Genomic DNA, 20705 nt, shown 5'->3' with positions numbered 1-20705 from the left:
TGCTCTCGCTCTCTCTTGCTCTCTCTGTCTCGCTCTCTCGCTCGCTCTCTCTTTTCTCATCCAGCTTTGGTGAAATTTAATGACAGTGTGTGTTCCTCCATGTTTGCTGTATCCCCAGAGGAAGTGTGGTCAGTGTGATCCTCGGGTTTATGTGCTGCCTTCTAGTTATCGGTCACACTGCCCTATGGCTGGTTGTTAGGACATATTCATTTGAATCGAATTGTGCAGGGGACCTCTGTAAGGGAGGCTGGTAGGAGAGGGGGAAGTGTTTGCCAGGCAGCAGTACAGAATTTACAGCCTCATCCGTGTAATGTAACACCTTGATGGCGATGACAGGTATAGTGGCTTGGACACAGTAAAATATCCTGAGGATACTTCACACAATCATGAGCTAATAACAATCAAGACTGAGCCAGGAAATGTGGTGGTCAAGAACATGGTCCACGAGGTAGGGGAGAGAGAGGTAGAAAGGTTTAGGGAGGGAATTTTAAACTCTGTGCATCAGGTGAAGGTGGAATTGGTTATCAGTGGTGCAATAGCCTGCCAATTCTCATTGAACCCCCTGGGCCGATGCATTGAGAATGATAGAGAGGAAGATTACAGTGATCTTGGAGATCGAGAGACCACAGCTTTGCTCTTGTCGAAGATTCTCCAGTGCTATATTGTAATTTCAAGTAAACCCATTGGACTATGACCTGGAGTTGGGTAACTTCTGACTTTTATCCATCCCAGTTCAACACAAGGCACCTCCATACCAAAGATTTTCCAACAGCACCTGCGACCTGCACCTCCAAGAAACACGAGGGCAGTAGGTACTGGCAACCCCTGCAACTTCCTCTCCGAGCCCCGCACCATCCTGACTTGGCTCTATATCGCTGTTCGTTCAGTGTTGCTGGGTCAGAATCTTGGAGCCCCCTCCCTGAAGGCATTGTGGGTGCTCCTACACTACGTGCACCTCTGTGGCTCGGAAAGACAGTTCATCACCACCACCTTGAGGGTGAGACCCACTGGCCCAGCCAGTGATGCCCTCATCGTAGCAATATTTGTATCATCGATAGTCACAGGTGAGGTGCCGTAAGACTGAAGGTTGGTTAACGTGATGCTACTATTTAAGAAAGGTGGTAAGGACAAGTCAGGGAACTATAGACCGGTGAGCCTGACCTTGGTGGTAGGCAAGTTGTTGGAGAGAATCCTGAGGGACAGGATGTACATGTATTTGGAAAGGCAATGACTGATTCGGGATAGTCAACATGGCTTTGTGCGTGGGAAATCATATCTCACAAACTTGATTGAGTTTTTTGAAGAAGTAACAAAGAAGATTGATGAGAGCAGAGCAATAGATGTGATCTATATGGACTTCAGTAAGGAGTTCGACAAGGTTCCCCATGGGAGACTGATTAGCAAGGTTAGATCTCATGGAATACAGGAAGAACTAGCCATTTGGATACAGAACTGGCTCAAGGTAGAAGACAGAGGGTGGTGGTGGAGGGTTGCTTTTAAGACTGGAGGCCTGTGACCAGTGGAGTGCCACAAGGACCGGTGCTGGGTCCACTACTTTCCATCATTTATATAAATGATTTGGATGTGAGCATAAGAGGTACAGTTAGTAAGTTTGCAGATGATACCTAAATTGGAGGTGTAGTGGACAGCGAAGTGGGTTACCTCAGATAACAACAGGATCTTGACCAGATGGGCCAATGGGCTGAGAAGTGGCGGATGGAGTTTAATTTAGATAAATGTGAGGTGCTGCATTTTGGGAAAGCAAATCTTAGCAGGACTTAATGGTAAGGTCCTAGGGAGTGTTGCTGAACAAAAAGATTTTGGAGTGCAGGTTCATAGCTCCTTGAAAGTGGAGTTGCAGTTAGATAGGATAGTGAAGAAGGCGTTTGATATGCTTTGCTTTAGTGGTCAGAGTACAGGAGTTGGGAGGTCATATTGTGACTGGCCAGTACATTGGTTAGGCTACTTTTGGCATATTACATGCAATTCTGGTCTCGTTCCTATTGGAAAGATGTTGTGAAACCGAAAGGGGTTTGAAAAAGATTTACAAGGATGTTGCCAGGGTTGGAGGATTTGAGCTACAGGGAGAGTTGAATAGGCTGGGGCTGTTTTCCCTAGAGTGTCAGAAACTGAGGGGTGACTTTATAGAGATTTACAAAATCATGAGGGTCATGGATAGGATAAATAGATAAGGTCTTTTCCCTGGGGTGGGGGAGTCCAGAACTAGGGGGCATAGTTTTAAAGGTGAGAGGGGCAAGATATAAAAAAGACCTAAGTGCAACTCTTTGAAGCAGAGGGTCATGCGTGTTTGAAATAAGCTGCCAGAGGAAATGGTGGTGGCTGGTACAATTACAACATTTAAAAGGCATCTGGATGGGTACATGAACATAAAGGGTTTGGAGGGATATGGGGCCAGGTGTTGGCACTAGGTAGGTTTGGGATATCTGGTCAGCAGGGACGAGTTGGACCGAAGGGTCTGTTTCCATGCATAGTAAGTAACAATGGTATAGTGACAACAACAGTTTAGACATCGGAAGAGATTCTATCCATTAGGTCATGTTTCAGCTGTACGGGACATTGGTTGGGCCACGTTTGGAATACTGCATGTGATTCTGGTCTCCTTCCTATTGGAAGGATGTTGTGAAACTTAAAAGGGTTCAGAAAAGATTTAGAAGGATGTTGTCAGGGTTGGGGGTTTTGAGCTACAGGGAGAGGCTGAACAGGCTGGGGCTGTTTTCCCTGGAGCGTCGGAGGCTGAGGGGTGACCTTATAGAGGTTTATAAGCTCATGGATAGGATAAATAGCCAAGTCTTCTCCCTGGGATAGGGATGTCCAAAACCAGGTTTAGGGTGGGAGGGGAAAGTTATAAAGGGACTAAAGAACAACTTTTTCACACAGAGGGTGGTACGTGTATGGAATGAGCTGCCAGAGGAAGTGGTACAGGAGGGGGGGTACAATTACAGCATTTAAAAGGCATCTGGACGGGTGAATGAATAGCACTGAAAAATGTGTTGCTGGAAATGCGCAGCAGGATGCTGCCTGACCTGCTGCGCTTTTCCAGCAAAACATTTTTCAGCTCTGACCTCCAGCATCTGCAGTCCTCACTTTTTCCCGGGTAAATGAACAGGAAGGGTTTGGAGGGATAGGGGCCAGGTGCTGGCAATTGGAACTAGATTGTGTTGGAATGTTTGGTCGGCATGGACTAGTTGGACTGAAGGGTCTGTTTCTGTGCTGTACATCTCAATGACTCTAGTTCTCTTTCTGATATTATCATCTTATTTGTTTGTTTATTCTTCCATTCCTCCTCTCTCTCTCTCTCTCTCTCTGTGTCCTTTTCTTCTTCATCTACTCTATTCCAACCCTCTTTCTGTTACGCCCATTTCCTTTGTTTTCCTGTAATTTCCACCTGAATGGTCGTCTCATTCCATCTCTGTCTGTGAGCACGTGTTTGCTTCTTTTTTAAAAAAAATCCGCCTTGCTTCCATTTTACAGGCACTGTTTGCTTTTGAACTGTGCATGTTTCTCCATTTTCAGCCATCTCTCTCTGTCTCTCTCTGTCTCTCTCTCTCTCTCTCTCTCTCTCCTTCCCCCCCTCCCCACCTTTCTCTGTCTGAGGGGTAGGATTTGGTGACCACTTCAGGTCAGGCCTGGGATTACAGCTTCAAAGGGTCGATGTTGTGGAATGCCATATTTCACCGTTGCTCTTCGTACACCCAACTCGCCAACTTAAATTCTAACCCGACCCGCATTGTCAGAATTCCTTTCTGGGCAGTTAGGGCGAGCAGCAAGAATAAGGAATAATTTGTCCTTGACCCTTGGGCAGAGCTTGAAGAACAAAGGGATTGTGCCCCCCCCCCCCCCACCCCCTCTGTTTTAATCTCGCAAAAGCACAATGGTTAGCTGATTAATGTGAGCACGTCTCGGGCCCTCCTTTCCCTTCAGGCAGTTTCGAACGAATCGACAAAAGATCTCGAGAGAGAGAGAGAGCCCTCTCTGACAGCATCTCCGTGACGTGAGAAGGACAAGGGGGCAGGGGAGATCTCCCATCCCCTTCCCCCTTCCAATTCCCCTCCAAGCCACACACCATCTTGACTTGGGAATATATCGCTGTGCCTTCAGTGACGTCAGGTCAAAATTGTGGAATTCCCTCCCTGCCAACCCTGAGAGAATGCCAATGGCACATGTACTGCAGCAGCTCAAGAAGGCAACTCCCCGACACCACGCTCTCAGAGAGTGATACAGCCCGCAGACAGACCTCTAGCTCCTGCTTGTCCATGCTGGCCATGTTTCCCAAACTAAACCAGTCCTGTTTGCCTGGGTTTAGCCCATATCGACTTTTCCTATCCCATATCTGTCGGAATGGCCTGTAAATGTGATCACTGCAGCTCAGTGTAGGCAGCGAGTGCTGGCTCAACCAGAGAGGGTTATAAACCGTCGAGGAATAACAAGAGAAAGCAATGCGTTGACTTTTTGGACTTTCCCGGGACAGGTTTGAAGCGAACTCACTGGGAAGTTTGGAGAGCGGCAGCTTGCATTTGTGTGGCACCTAATGGTGTACCGCCCGACGCACTTCATAAATTGCATTGTCAAAATACTGGACTTTACAGATGTTTGACAAAAACAGTGCGAGAGCTTTTGAAATATGGCTCTAGTGGCAAGCCAGACTTGGGGTTGTAAGTATTGCTGTGGGGTGTATGTCTGTTGGAAACTAGAGTTTGCGGGTATCCTGGGATCTTGACAAGTGACTGTGTGGAGTTTTCATGTTCTCCCCGTGTCTGCATGAGTTCCGATGTTCTGGTTTCCTCCCACTGCCCAAAGATGTGCAGGTTAGGCTGGATTAGCCGTGTTAAATTGCCCATAGTGTTTAGGGGTGTGCAGGTTAGGCTGGATTAGCCATGGGACATGCAGGGTTATAGAGATAGGAGTGGGTCTGGATGGGATGCTCTTTGGAGGGTTGGTGTGGACTTGATGGACTGAATGGCGTTCTATACTGTGATTCCCAGAAGATTCTTCCTGTCTCGAAGTATCACCGATGGTGTGCTTGGCTCAGCGAGCAGTGCGGTGGAATCTCGTAGATGTTCCTGTCTCCAATTTGGCAGAATTGTCAAACCGTGTTTCAATATTTTTGATAAGCATCGAACTGAGGTGAGAAGGGGAAGACCACCACGTGCTGAAACTTCCCAAAACAAAACCAACTCCAGATTTAGGATCAGTTCCCCCTCTGAGATTGCACGCTCGTCCCTGAGTCACGAGGTTCTGGGTTCAACACCCACTCCAAGGAGTGACCATAAGAAAGTAATGATGTACAAGAGCTGGTGTTGGACTGGAGTGGGCAAAGGCAAAAATCACACCGCACCACGTTACAGTCCGACAGGTTTATTTGGAAGCACTAGCTTTCGGAGCATTGGTCATAGACACCCCAAGGAAAAGACTTTGCCTATTTACCCTATCCTTGCCTCCAGAACTAGAGGGCATAGGTTAGGGTGATAGGGGAAAGATATAAAAGAGACCCACGGGGCAACTTTTTCACACAGAGGGTGGTATGTGTATGGAATGAGCTGCCAGAGGATGTGGTGGAGGCTGATACAACTGCAGCATTTAAAAGGCATCTGGATGGGTATGTGAATAGGAAGGGTTTGGAGGGATATGGGCCGGGTGCTGGCAGGTGAGACTAGATTGGGTTGGGATATCTGGTCTGTTTCCGTGCTGTACATCTCTGACTCTATGACCTGATGAAGGAGCAGCATTCCGAAAGTTAGTGCTTCCAAACAAACCTGTTGGACTTTAGGCTGGTGTTGTGCCATTTTAAAATAAGCTGGTGGTGGAGTACTGTACTGCTGGAGATATCAACTTTCAGTCGAGATGTTTAAACAGGGCCAAAGGGACCCATGGCAGTATGTGGAAGAGCGGGGGGGGGAGAAGGTTCCCTTTGCAGCCCATGTTTATCCCTCGGTCATCATCACAAACACAGATTCTCTGGTGATCATCACATGGCTGGTTTGTGGAAGCCTGCTGTGTGCAAATTGCTCCTGGATTTCCTGCATTAAAGCAGTGATCTCCGCTCAGAGGACCTTCAGTGGTGGTCAAACAGCTTGGGATGTTAGTTGTTTATGGCAGGTGCTACGGAAATGAACATTTCTTTTTTGTTTTTGGGAGTTAGTGATACTGACCCTGCACCAAGTCCTGAAGTCTCTGAGGCCAATCCGTGCTGAGCTTCCGATGACGATTTGTATCAATGTACCTCTTAAGACAATGAAAGGTACCAGCGAGAGGATTGAAAGTGTAACTGTGCTTTTTCTGTCCTTGTCTTACATTTGATGCCATTGCATGTTTTATTTTTGCTGGGAATGTCTGAACAGTTTGATTCGTTACAGTGGCTGACCTCTCAGTCAGAGCGTTGTCCTGTCTCAGTCTGGGATGAGTCCGCTCAATGGGAAGCAGCCAGAGAGCCTTGCCCTGATTGCCTTACAGTGACCTCTACTGGAGTGAAAAGACATGCCAGGTAAAGGTATGGTCCCATCCTTGCAAACAGCCTCCGATGGGTCTGATTCCCTGTCTCAGTCCCTGTACCCCTCTCCCCTCTCCCCCTCTCTCTCTGAGGGGCTCCTTGCAAACTTACCTCTAACCCAGTGTTAGAAAGCTCCGTCTATTCTGATACCCGCTGCTTTGTACTTGTGGCAAAGTTTGTTTTATCTGATTAATAGCTGGAGCACTGTTAAGGTGCTTTCAAAATGCAACTTGTTGGGATTGACTAGAGCACCATGCATGGGAGAGAGAGGAATGTTACCAATCCAGCGCGCACAGTCGCCTGGTCTTATGGGACTCAGTGTCACACAGGCAAAACTGAGGACTGCAGATGCTGGAAACCAGAGTCTGGATTAGAGTGGTGCTGGAAAAGCACAGTAGGTCAGGCAGCATCCAAGGAGCAGGAAAAACGACGTTTTGGGCAAAAGCCCTTCATCAGTAATAGAGGCAGGAAGGATCCAGGGTGGAGAGATAAATCCACCCTGGAGGCTGCCTGTCTCTATTCCTGATGAAGGGCTTTTGCCTGTAACGTCGATTTTCCTGCTTAGTGTCACACAGACAGAGTCTTTACCTACGAGACCCTGGGAGGAGGACATGAGAAATAATTTTTGCCCTGGGATATGTCAGAGTGGCGAATGAGTTACAATGGTATTTCGGTTGTATCAGTGAAGGTGCTGGCTGGTTTTACACACACACACACACACATATATTATATATACACACACACACACACACATATATATATATATATGTATATACACACACACACACACACACATATATATATATATTATATATATACATACACACACACACCCTGGAATAACAAAGGAAACTGAGCAGCTTCAGCTTTGGACTTGCCAGGAATGTATTTTTTTAATAGAACAGTGTGTGAGCTGCTGTCTTTGGTTGATGAGCAGTGAGTGAGCCTCGATGGACGGGTCAGTGCCAAAACCACAACATTTCAACGTGATGGCATATCCCGCCTGAATTTGGCAAAAGCCATGATGAAACAGGAGTGGATTGTTCCTATGGGAGAGAGATTCCTTGTTAGGAAATTCAATGAAGTGGGAGCACTGCAATGCCTATCATTCCTTCATCCAGTGACTCTGAATGTAAATAGATCATCTATAAATATGTACAGTTGCACAAGGAGGAGGAATAGACTGTACAGTTGATCAGCCATCAGTTTATACACTTATAAGGAATCTATCTCTTAGCTCCATTATCACACTCCAGCGAGAGTACAGTTTGGAACAATAAATAATTTCTAGATTAGAAGCTGTGCCTGTTTTCTGGAAGACTCATCTGTAATAAAAGTCTACTAGAAGATCTTTTTTTCCCTTGATCTATCTGAGTAGGGAGAATGCAGTGACTGGGCTCTGCTGCCCTGCTGTTAGAAGGAGGTGGGTGATATTTGTTGGTGGAGTGTAGTTTGCATCTTGGGTGACAGCTTCTCCATTGATTTCCCCGGACTGTGTTGGTGAGCTCCCCCCAGCTCCCCGCGCCCTGGGACTCCACACGATCTGACTGGTGGCTCACCAACCTGGCCTATTCTCAGCCACCTTCAAGGCCAAACTACAACAACTCACCCACTTCGTCTCCCAACTCACCCCCCACTCCCAATCCTGTGCCAACCCCATCCTGCCTGACTTCTCTTTCTCTCTCTCTCCATCCCGCCCCATCTGCCCCTCTCCCTATCCCAATCCCACCCCCTACCCCCTCCTGATTCTGCATCCCTCCCACTTCTCTCTCTTCCCCCCTCCCCCACATCCCACGTCCTCTCTCTCTTCCTCCCTCATCCCGCGTCCCCCCTCTCTCTACCTCATCCCACGCCCCCCCTCTCTACCCCATCCCTCACCCCCCTCTCTACCCCATCCCTCACCCCCTCTCTACCCCATCCCTCACCCCCCCTCTCTACCCCCCCTCACCCCCCCTCTCTACCCCATCCCTCACCCCCCCCTCTCTACCCCATCCCTTGCCCCCCCTCTCTACCCCATCCCTTGCCCCCCCCTCTCTCTCTACCCCCATCCCACGCCCCCCGCCCTCTCTCTCTACCCCATCCCACCCCCCCGCCCTCTCTCTCTACCCCATCCCACCCCCCCGCCCCCTCTCTCTCTACCCCATCCCACGCCCCCCGCCCTCTCTCTCTACCCCATCCCACCCCCCCGCCCTCTCTCTCTACCCCATCCACCCCCCCCGCCCTCTCTCTCTCTACCCCATCCCACCCCCCCGCCCTCTCTCTCTCTACCCCATCCCACCCCCCCCCCCTCTCTCCAACCCCATCCCACTCCCCCGCCCTCTCTCTCTACCCCATCCCACGCCCCCGCCCTCTCTCTCTACCCCATCCCTCACCCCCCCTCTCTCTACCCCATCCCTCATCCCCCTCTCTCTACCCCATCCCTTGCCCCCCGCCCTCTCTCTCTCTCTCTCTACCCCATCCTGCGCCCCCACTCTCTACCCCCATCCTGCGCCCCCCACTCTCTCTACCCCCATCCTGCGCCCCCCACTCTCTCTACCCCCCATCCTGCGCCCCCCCACTCTCTCTACCCCCATCCTGCGCCCCCCACTCTCTCTACCCCCATCCTGCGCCCCCCCACTCTCTCTACCCCCATCCTGCGCCCCCCCACACTCTCTACCCCCATCCTGCGCCCCCCCACTCTCTCTACCCCCCATCCTGCGCCCCCCACACTCTCTACCCCCATCCTGCGCCCCCCACTTTCTCTACCCCCATCCTGCGCCCCCCACTTTCTCTACCCCCATCCTGCACCCCCCTCTCTCTCTACCCCCATCCCGCGCCCCCCTCTCTCTAACCCCATCCCGTGCCCCCCTCTCTACCCCCATCCCGTGCCCCCCTCTCTACCCCCATCCCGTGCCCCCCTCTCTACCCCCATCCCGTGCCCCCCTCTCTACCCCCATCCCGTGCCCCCCTCTCTACCCCCATCCCGTGCCCCCCTCTCTACCCCCATCCCGTGCCCCTCTCTCTACCCCCATCCCGTGCCCCCCTCTCTACCCCCATCCCGTGCCCCCCTCTCTACCCCCATCCCGTGCCCCCCTCTCTACCCCCATCCCGTGCCCCCCTCTCTACCCCCATCCCGTGCCCCCCTCTCTACCCCCATCCCGCGCCCTCTCTCTCTCTACCCCCATCCCGCGCCCTCTCTCTCTCTACCCCCATCCCGCGCCCTCTCTCTCTCTACCCCCCGCGCCCTCTCTCTCTCTACCCCCCGCGCCCTCTCTCTCTCTACCCCCCCGCGCCCTCTCTCTCTCCCCGCGCCCTCTCTCTCTCCCCGCGCCCTCTCTCTCTCCCCGCGCCCTCTCTCTCTCCCCGCGCCCTCTCTCTCTACCCCCCACGCCCTCTCTCTCTCCCCGCGCCCACTCTCTCTCTACCCCCCGCGCCCTCTCTCTCTCCCCGCGCCCTCTCTCTCTCTACCCCCGCGCCCTCTCTCTCTCTACCCCCCCACGCCCTCTCTCTCTTTACCCCCCACGCCCTCTCTCTCTCTACCCCCCACGCCCTCTCTCTCTCTCTTTACGCCCATCCGTGCCCCCTCTCTCTTGTCCCTCCCGTGCCCCCCTCTCTCTCTTCGCCCCCATCCGTGCCCCCCTCTCTCTCTCTTCCCCCCTCTCTCTCTCTTCCCCCCCAATCCCGTGCCCCCCATCTCTCTCTCCCTCCCCCCCAATCCCGTGCCCCCCATCTCTCTCTCCCTCCCCCCCAATCCCGTGCCCCCCCTCTCTCTCTCCCTCCCCCCCCATCCCGTGCCCCCTCCCTCCCCCCCCATCCCGTGCCCCCTCCCTCCCTCCCCCCCCCCCATCCCGTGCCCCCTCCCCCCTCTCCCCCCAATCTGCCCCCACTCTCAAAAATATATGATGTGGAATTGAGTCAAACTGCGGGTGCTTATCGATCAGGAAGGTGGGACTGATGTACAACCAACATGTGAGCAGCAGTCCCTTGAACAAGCTGCAAACTGAAGTGTTCTACATGTATGTGAAAACCAGTCTTCCTCCAGGCCCCGAAAGCTCCACTCGGACTGGGGGAGATGGTTTCTATGTTGTATGACTGTTTGATCCCTCTGAAGCAGGTGAGTCTTGAACCGGCACTTCCTATTCCAGAGGTGGGGACACTGCCACTGCGCCGGGAAAATAGTTGGCAGTATCTCTGAAACAAGTTGGTTTGTTTGAATTGACTTTAACATCTAGCTACCTGAGGGCACCAAGTACAGAACGTTGAGAGTAAACAGTAAAAAAATGGTTTCATGGTCATTGTTAGAGCAGCAGTCCTCAGTGACAGAGTGACGTGTGCTTCTCCTGCATCAATAGCACAATATCCTCGTTTTCTGGGATCCTCTGCTCCCTTGCATGGGACCATGTAGAGCAGGGAGGCTTGCGAACAGAGGTGGGAAGTGTACCAGACCATAATATAGCGTCCAGCATTAAAACCTCGCATTCATTCACTTCAGATCACCCTGTTTTGCCCAGGTCTGTGGTTTAGCAATAATCAGCCAGCAATTCTGGAAATACTCGATAGCTTTGGAGAGAGAAACGGTCACCTTTTTGAGTCCAATATGACTCTTAGTCTGAACTTTCTTCACAGACACTGCCAGACCTGCCGAGTTTCACCAGCACTTTCGGTTTTTACTCGCATCTCCAGCACCTGGTGTACTTTGCTTTTATAATGCCGTGGTTTGGCAATGATGGAGGTGTCTGCTCCTGTTGCGGCTTGACGGCTCAGTTGGGGAAGATTTCATCTTCCGCCAACAGGATTCCAAACCAGTTGTAAAGTGAAGGGTTGCCCTGTGGGACAAACTTTCTCTGAGGTTTGTGAGTGACCAGACCTGGTGAACATGGGCGAGTTAGGCCGGAGGCTCTGCGACCGTATTCCGAGGTTTTGGAATTCCCTCACTGGGGAGGGAATGGAACCAGAGCCCGTGCACCCCCACCTTAAACGCGTTGATAGATTTTAGTTAAGCAAAGGGTGAAAAGTTATCTGGTGTAGGCGGAAGTGTGGATCTGAGATACAGTCCTTACCTGGTCTGACCTACATAGCCATCTGGTCAGTTCGTAACTATCCTCTGGGCAATTAGGGATGGGTAAAAAATGCTGACCAGGCCAGCGATACCCTCATCCCATGAATGAAGAAAGAAAAGGAATCAGAGCAGGTTCGGTGTTAAATGGCTATGTTTCTTGCAGCCCCACCCTTCCAAAGACACCTCCAGTCCAATGTTTTTAAGCAACTGGCTCTTCTAACTCTTAACCTAGTGTCTACTACTCCCTGGGAAGTGTCGCTGAGCGTTTGAACTCTGTTAGCGATGCTGTGCAGAATTGGATATTGACTTGGAAATGCTGTCCAGGAACAGTATAATGGGACTATAACTGCTTTGGAGCCACACTGTTCAGGTCTCGTTCTCAGGGTCCGCAAGTTGGGAATCTCAAAATCCATCTGCTGTTAATGAGCTCCCAATTATGCAGAGCAATGCCATTTGGACAGAGCTCTTTATTATGTGTGATTGGGTTTGCTGAACATTCTGAGCTGAAAATGTGTTGCTGGAAAAGCGCAGCATCCAAGGATACTGTCTGACCTGCTGCGCTTTTCCAGCAACACATTTTCAGCTCTGATCTCCAGCATCTGCAGACCTCACTTTCTCCTTTGCTGAACGTTCTCCAGTTTATAACTGGAGGGGGGGGGGTGTGGGGGTTACAGATTTAATCGAATGGTCCTCTCAGCAGGTGGGGTTAAAATGTGTTCTTGCTGATCAGAGCTCCAGAGTCAATCGCCACACAACGCCAGGGATTATATTCCGGCAGGTCTTTGGAGCACTAGGCTGTGAAAGCTTGTGATTTCAAATAAACCTGTCGGACTATGACCTGGCGTTGTGTGACTTCAGACCTCGTCCCCCCGCAATCCAACACCGGCACCTCCACATCATCTTTGGATTGTGGGAGGAAACCGCCCCGCAGACTCTGCGCAGAGAAACGCCTGAGGTGGGAATCGAACCTGGGTCCCTGGTGCCGTGAAGCAGCAGTGCTAACCACTGAGCCACCGTATGGGGCCCAATTTGCTCTGCTCCCCTCCCTCGACAGCACCTTCCAATGATGGCGACCCCTTGGAAGGACCAGGGCAGTGGGTGGCAATGAGAGCACCTCCACTCGGCAGTTTCCCTCGGAGGTTGCACAGTGGCTCCGGATCGGAAACGTCACTGTTACTCCTTTCACATTGCCAGGCTAAATGCCCGGAGTCCCCTTTGCTGCCTGCACTAAGAGTGGATCCCTCACCCATATGGGCAGCTGCACGTGGCAGTGGTGGCTAACCACCATGTTCTCCCAAGCGGGTTAGGGATGGGCTGAGAGTGTTGCCAGCAACGCCCACATTCGATGAATGAATTTTGAAAAAATGTTTGCTTAGTTCCTGTGATTACATGACTGGTTTCTAATTGCTGTCAGGTATGCATTATATAACAAAGGCTTTCTTTAAGACAAAAAACACACACGAGATGATGTTTGGCTTTATTGGTGGAGTTGAAATGCAGCGTGGTTGTAGGAAATTTTCGGAAGTGCTGGTCAGTCCCTGGCTCGAGTCCAGCCTTCGGTTCAGGGCGTCATGTTTTCACACAGGTTCCTGGGAGAGGATGGCATGGGGTTTTATGACCAGGGATGTTATGTGGCATTTCAGTGATGCAGGGACATCGAAGAGCTGATTTGATCGAGGTTTTACAAATCATGATGAGTTTGTTTTATAAAAATAATCCAGGGAAAGGTCTGGCTCCCCGTGCCAGAGGTGGTTGGCAAAGGAGCAGGAGGCATTGTGAGATTGCTGGTGGATGTGATCTGGAATGCAACACCTGAAAGGCTGCTGGGAGCACAGTCTCCGTGCTAATATCCAAAACAGAATCCGATAAATACCCAAGGGGCAAGGTGGGGTGACTGGGTGACTATTTGGTCAGCTCAGCCAAAGAGCTGACAGAGAGACAGTGGGCAGAATGGCATCTTCCAGTGCTATCTCATTCTGTGATGAGCTGCCCATAGTGTTTCCGTGACCTTAGAGTCAAGGGCTAGTGTTCATCAAATGAACCCAGATCATTAGTTGGTGGCTGGGAATTTACAAACTGTTCAGGAGCATGTCTAATTCTGTCTCAGGCATTTCACCACGCTCCCTTGGCCATATCCTCCACTCCCACGTTCCACCACGCTCCCTTGGCCATATCCTCCACTCCCACGTTCCACCACGCTCCCTTGGCCATACCCTCTAGACCTACATTCCACCATGCTCCCTTGGCCATATCCTCTAGTCCCACATTCCACCACGCTCCCTTGGCCATATCCTCCACTCCCACATTCCACCACGCTCCCTTGGCCATACCCTCTAGACCTACATTCCACCACGCTCCCTTGGGCATACCCTCTAGACCTACATTCCACCACGCTCCCTTGGCCATACCCTCTAGACCTACATTCCACCATGCTCCCTTGGCCATATCCTCTAGTCCCACATTCCACCACGCTCCCTTGGCCATATCCTCTAGTCCCACATTCCACCACGCTCCCTTGGCCATATCCTCTAGTCCCACATTCCACCATGCTCCCTTGGCCATATCCTCTAGTCCCACATTCCACCATGCTCCCTTGGCCATATCCTCTAGTCCCACATTCCACCACGCTCCCTTGGCCATACCCTCTAGTCCCACATTCCACCACGTTTCTAAGGAAGGGTGTGTCCTCACTTTGCAACAACAAATTGCATGTGTGTGAGCTCACCATGAGAGAGGTGTGGGTAAAAAATGGAAGGAGTGAACAGTGTGGCCATTACTGCGAGTTCTCAGGCTTGGTGTTTGAGAGCACAGGGAGAGGGAGGGGAGTGTCCTGAGTGGAGGGGATGGGGGTGAGGGGGGAGGGACTGATGTGGACTCGAGAATTTTGCAGTGAATGGGTCTAGCCCGGAATATTTGTTGTGAAACATTAATCCCCGTCATGTTTAAAGTTGTCTTTACAGGAGATGGCACTTTATCTGAAATAGAAACAGAGAATGCTGGAGAAACGCAGCAGGTCTGTCAGCATCTGCAGAGAGAGAGCGAGAGAGAACGAGAGAGATGTAGAGTTAACAGTTGGAGTCTGATAAGACTCTTCATTGGAACACTTTGTCTTGTCTATGGACAGACAGATGGATGTGTTTTAAAAAGTTCTGCAAACCCTACATGAGGATTTTAGGATTTAGTTGATCATCAGCTGTGCCTTGAAGCCAGCTTCCTGTGCAGGGCTTAGCCTGTGAATGCTGAAACAGTCCTCCAGCTCCAGGGCATAGCCTCCGAAACATGTTGGCATCCACCACTCCCCTGCCATGGGCCGTGCTGGAATCGGTGGGTGCTGGTGTAAAATTCCACACCGTTTAACAGGAGCTCATGGTTGAAAAGCCAGAACCTCCTGAGCAGTGCCCAGTTCCAGAAGCTTTCCGTTTCATTCAGTCAAACATATAACTGTTCAGGTGGTGAGCTGGGCATTGGCAGTGCGTGTTACTGGGGCAGGAACGGACCTTCCAGTCCAGCGAACATGCCTACATCCAGAGCCTCAACCTGAGCAACAAATCTTCTCTAAACTCGCTAACAAAAGCCTGTGCTGATAATCTCATGGATGCAGGTCCAATTACATTGAAAAGAACAAATGCTGGTGACTACAGTGGGTCCGTGGAGCGAGAGCGAGCTAACCTCAGATTCCAGCATCTGCAGTAGTTTGTTCCTGCACCGAATTACATTCCCTGGCTGAAGTTTCCAGCTCTCTCTGTCCCCTTCTTCCTGAAGGTGTTTTGTCAGACTGTTTTCCCACTGCACTCCCAGTTTGAGGTCCCTCGGTGAGAGAGAGTGTGAAATGGGAAGGGCTAGGTAAAAGAAGCGATGGGGGGGGAGCAGGGTAGTTGGGGACCATAGAGACACGCGGGCAGGTGGGAGAGGGTAGAGCTGTCAGGGCAGGAACTGTTAGATGAGTAAGTCACACAGGGTGGTACGTGTATGGAATGAGCTGTCAGAGGAAGTGGTGGAGGCTGGTACAATTACAACATTTAAAAGGCATCTGGATGGGTATATGAATAAGATGGGTTCATAGGGATATAGTGCAAATGCTGGAAAATGGGACTGGATTAATTTAGGATATTGGGTTGGCATGGATGAGGTGGACCAAAGGGTCTGTTTCTGCCTGTACATCTCTACGACTCTAAATAGCTGCACAGTAAATGCAATGGGTCATCTTAAATGCGTGTTTTTTAAATTAGATCACTCGGGACAGCACTTGCAGAACAATCTTATCACAGAATTCACTGTGAGCAAGTAATGTTTTGTTTTGGGGCTTTGCGTGTGCTCACTGGTGTGGGATGATGCAGGCAAACGATCAAAAGCGTGTGTTCAACCATAACAAGATACAAAATGCAAAATAAAGTCCCATGTCTACTGAGTCCTGTCGCTCTAGTGTGTCATACCTGACTAGGATCTGAAACTAGACCAGTATCATTCTAGTCCCTCCCCAGGGAGGCTTGCGGTTGAATTCCCGTTGCGGTCTTGCTTGGTAATGTACTCAGCAACACTTTCTAAATTGCTTTGTTAATCATGCTTGTTACTGTGAAATTAGCAGATGATTTCTTGGTGCCAACGCTGATAAATGTTCACTTTTATTTAGCTAGTCATTTATAGCTGATTTGTTATTGTGAGGGGGGGGGGGGGGTGGGGGGGGGTGGGGGGAGGTGCAGTAGAAGATGATAAAATTAGTTCGTAGTTGCTTGGAAGTTGTTGGAATTCCTTGATTTATCGGAAGTCTGTGTGTAAACTGAATAAACTCTTCACTTGGCTCATAGTTCATACAACTGCAAACTAGCGCTGGAACAAATAACTAAAAACCTTCCATTTTAAGGTGATCTTAAGGAAAGAGGGAGAGATAGAGGAAGATCATTAAACATAGGGTGCAGGTGGCTGAAGGCCTGGCAGGAATTCGAGTGAGGGAGTGTAAGTAAGATTATTGAAGAGGCCAGTTTTGTCAGGGCACGGTGACCCCAGGATTAGCGGGCAAGACATTGTGACTGACTCATTCTCTGTAATGATGGCTGATCTGATTGTAACCTTGATTCAGCTTTATCGCCACCATCCAAACACTCAGTCTCCCGCAGATCCAAATTCTGTTCAACTTGGACGTGAATGTGTTCATCAACTCAGCCTCCACTGCTCACCAGGGAAGAGAAATTCCTCCTCCTTCCCCCTTTAAGTAGGAGACCCCTCAGAAGTGGTGGATGTGGGTACAGTTACAACGTTTAAAAGACATTTGGATAAGTTCATGAATAGGAGGGATATGGACCAGGAGCAGGCAGGTGGGACTAGTTTAGTTCAGGATTAGGATCAGCATGGACTGGTTAGGCCAAAGGGTCTGTTTCTATGCTGTATGACTGTATGGTCTATGTGAACACTCTGGCCAATCAAAGTCCACTTATCTATCAATCAATGCCCTTTTGTTGTTTAGTATAAATTCTGAGCTGCCTCTTCCTGTTCCTGTTTTGCTATAGAAGGATTGCTGATGGGTATAGACCTGCCTTCCCAATAAAGTGCCAACTCTGAGGATTGTGATGAGGGCTGGTGGTGGACAGGAAAGATTATTTTTGTTTTAGAGTCCCTACAGTGTGGAAACAGGCCCTTCAGCTCAACCAGTCCACACCGACCCTCCGAAAAATAACCCACCCAGATCCATTTTCCCTCTGACTAATGCACCTAACACTGTGGGCAATTTGGGATGACCAATTCACCTGGCCTGCACATCTTTGGACTGTGGGAGGAAACCGGAGCACCCGGAGGAAACCCACGCAGACGCAGGGAGAATGTGCAAACTCCATACAGACAAACGCCTGAGTCTGGAACTGAACCTTGGACCCTGGTGCTGGAGGCAGCAGTGCTAACCACTGAGCCACCGTGCCACCCCATATGATGGGAAGGAACTTGCCTCCTCAGGTTTTGCATGGAATGGTTCAATTCTTGGTGCTCCCAGGGTGTCATGGAAACAGTCAGATTTTTATCGAATAGTTACAAGGTGTCACAGGTACAGGACAAGGTACAGTGTGTCCCAGAGTGTACGACTGTGTTTATTCACTCCCTGCAATTATGCTTTCATTTAACTAAATTGCATACTTGAAGAACTGTACAAACTGTATAAAACGCAGTGCATGGCAAACTTAATTTCAACTTCAGTGCTGCTCTAGATTGACAAGTGTTGGAACGTTGTAGAATCGCTTACTGGGAAACGAAGCTTGACTTTTTCCCTTGAGCCTTTCTTTCCTAGTGGCTTTCAAACTGAGATTCTGGCTGATGAGAGGAGAGGAGATGTTGGGATAACATCACTGGATCTGCTTCACCAGAGGGTTGCATGTCCAAATACAGGCGCACAGAGCCCACAGTGCCCTGTGACCCCGTTGAGCAAACATCCATCCCACTTTCAGCTTATCTGCTAACCCTACTGCTTTTCCTTTCACTCTTGGGTCAGAGCCTTTGCTGACAATGCCAGAAATTTGTGTCCACTCCCAATCTCCGTTTGAGGAGATGATGGTGAGCTACAGTCCTTTGCCTCAATGCTGTTAGGAAGGGAATTCCAGGATTCTGTCCCAGCGACAGCCAAGGAGCAAAGGTATAATTCCAAGTCCGGATGGCGAGTGGGTTGGAGGGGAGCTTGCGGGGGGTGGTGTTCACAGCCCCTTTCCCTCAGGACCAGGATAGGGTTGGCGGGATCACGTGATGCAGATGTGGGAGTCTCGGTGAGTTGTTGCAGTGAATTTGGATGGCACACGATATGGTGGCTGTGTACAAGTGGTGTACAAAGTGAATGTTGGGTCTGTGAGACCTTCTCCCCCTGATCTCTCTGAATTGCAGTCCGTGTCGCCTAACCCTCTAAGTGTTATTGTGTGTTTGTGTCTTGCAGTGTGCCCCAAGTCCTGTGGAAAGCGAGCTTGTAACAGCAAGGATGGGTGCTGCCATGAGGAGTGTCTGGGGGGTTGCACTGCCCTGAACAGCAACCGGGCCTGCATGGCGTGTCAGAACTACTACCATGAGGGCCAGTGCCTGCCCAACTGCCCGCCAGGCACTTACAAATATGGCGGATGGCGATGTGTGACCAAGGACTTCTGCTCCAAGCTCCAAGGCAACAGTCCCAAGGAACCGTTTGTCCTTCACCAGGGAGAGTGTATCCTCGAATGTCCAGCAGGCTACATCCGAAATGGCAGCAGGTTGGAGAAAGTGTCTTGCTCTTGTTTTTAATGTCAGAACTCTCCCGCTGCTTTCCATTCTCCCATCCCGGCTTTCGCTGGCGTTGGGAGTGCGTTGAGTTTAGTTTAATAATTCCTCTGGCAATTAAAATGGAGCCAACATCTGTTTTTGAGGATGTCCCGAAGCATCCCACTGCCAATTGTTTGGTCGTCGGAGTTGCTCGGTGATACAGAACGTGAGTATTGCTGGAATAAAAGAGACAAGCCATCGAAGATTTTTGGCTTGCAGTTGTCAGGACATATATGTGAATGCCAAATTTCCAAAGAGTGCGACAGTTTATACCACATGATAAAAGGGTGCTGATTGATTGGTTGAAGCATTGCCATGGAGAATGCACCAGGGAGCTATTGTCTTTAATTTGGAAAATAAATGCAATTCCTGGATATGTTTGTTTTGCCCACAGAAGGTTGCTTCTCGAAGCATAAATGAGCCTGTCTAATTTTTTTCCAGCAATATGGTCAGTCATACATTGATAAACATTGGAAGGGCTGAGGGCACAGAATGATCCCACCAGCAATCACTGAGGGATGAGTGTTGGGTGAGGCTCCGGGAGATTTCTTTGCCATTCTTTGAAAACCACATGGTGGGAATTTTTTATTTTCACATCCACCTGACTGGGTAGCCAACGTAGAAAGGTGTAGTATGATATTAAAGGAGTGTTAGAGATTTTAAATAGGTGTAAATAGGTTTGGAGGCTAGCTGTCTCCTTCATTAGCTGGACATCTCCAGCATTCCCTTCGGCCCTGCACAGAAATCTCAGCCTGAATCAATTTGCTAACTGATACCTGGGATAAACCTTCTGACCGAGAGGTGTGCTGCTCTCTGCTCAGCTGAGGCTGATATGTGGATTGGCGAAAGTCAATTAAATGCTGATGAGTTTCGATGACATTTAAGCTATTTTTGCACAAAAGCAGCAGAACTAACGACAGAGACAGTGTCAGGGCTGAAAAACAAGCGTCCATCTTGCTTTAGATTTGTACATGGGTGTTGTTGGCAGGGCCCCCAGTTATTTCCCATTAAGTCTGCCCTGACCCTCCAAAGAGCATCCCACCCAGACCCAACACCCACCCAATTCCCTTAACCTTGACCTGCACATCCCTAGACACTGCAACCAATTTCCCATGGCTGATCCACCCTAACCTGCACATCTTTGGACTGTGGGAGGAAACTGGAGCACCCGGAGGAAACTCGTGCAGACACGGGGAGAATGTGTAAACTCCACACAGACAGTTGCCCGTAAGGCAGCAATGCTAATTACTGAAACAGAATTAATGTTCCAAACTGACAATCTTTGATCAGAAGTGGCAAAGGTTAGAAATGCGAAACCTTACTCAAAATTCTTCTCTCTCACAAGCACTTTAAGATCCATTATCTCCATCGGTTGAGGAGTTGATTACAATGTTCATGATTTGAATTTGAGATTTTTAAGATGAGTGTGTGTTCTGGAAAACTGTGTAGACTGAGTTACAGAAGACAGGCTTTGGATTCCACATCTGCAGTTTTTTTTTGTCTCTAACCTGGATTGAATTATAGAGCAGGCCATGGACCTGACGACTGAAATGGTTGAATGGCCTCACTCTGTTCCTGTTTCTAACCCTTTGCCTTCATTACTCCCTGCCCAGCCTAGATCCCAAGATATTTCTTTCTCTCTGTTTGTCTGGTTCCCAGAGAATGATGACAATGTGATTCTAACACAAAGCACATGTTTTGTTTTGTTTCGGTTGCTAGTTATTAGGTGAACGGTTGGTAATTATACTGTGGCAAGGAATTGGATTTGAGTAAGTTTAGTTATTCCGAGGGGACTTTAGCTCTATGTTGGGTGACGTTTGTAAATTTGATTTGAACCTTGAGGTTGCATCAGTTTGCCGAGACGGTTGTGGAGTTGTTTATGTCATGTGTTTGATTGATGTT

At 49.9% G+C, this 20705-nt stretch overlaps 1 protein-coding gene across 1 annotated transcript in view; it reads left to right on the top strand.

The window, feature by feature from the left end:
• Positions 1-20705, top strand: part of igf1ra (insulin-like growth factor 1a receptor) — a 244505-nt gene that overhangs the window by 144792 nt on the left and 79008 nt on the right. Inside the window, exon 3 of the mRNA XM_060853643.1 lies at positions 18451-18754. Within this exon, the coding sequence (XP_060709626.1) occupies positions 18451-18754 (304 nt within the window). The remainder of the gene's footprint in view (positions 1-18450; positions 18755-20705) is intronic.

Source organism: Hemiscyllium ocellatum, chromosome 42, assembly GCF_020745735.1.
Source record: "Hemiscyllium ocellatum isolate sHemOce1 chromosome 42, sHemOce1.pat.X.cur, whole genome shotgun sequence".
Classification (NCBI taxonomy): Eukaryota; Metazoa; Chordata; class Chondrichthyes; order Orectolobiformes; family Hemiscylliidae; genus Hemiscyllium; species Hemiscyllium ocellatum.
The sequence above is the reverse complement of the archived record's forward strand: the minus strand, read 5'-3'. Positions and strand labels throughout refer to the sequence as shown.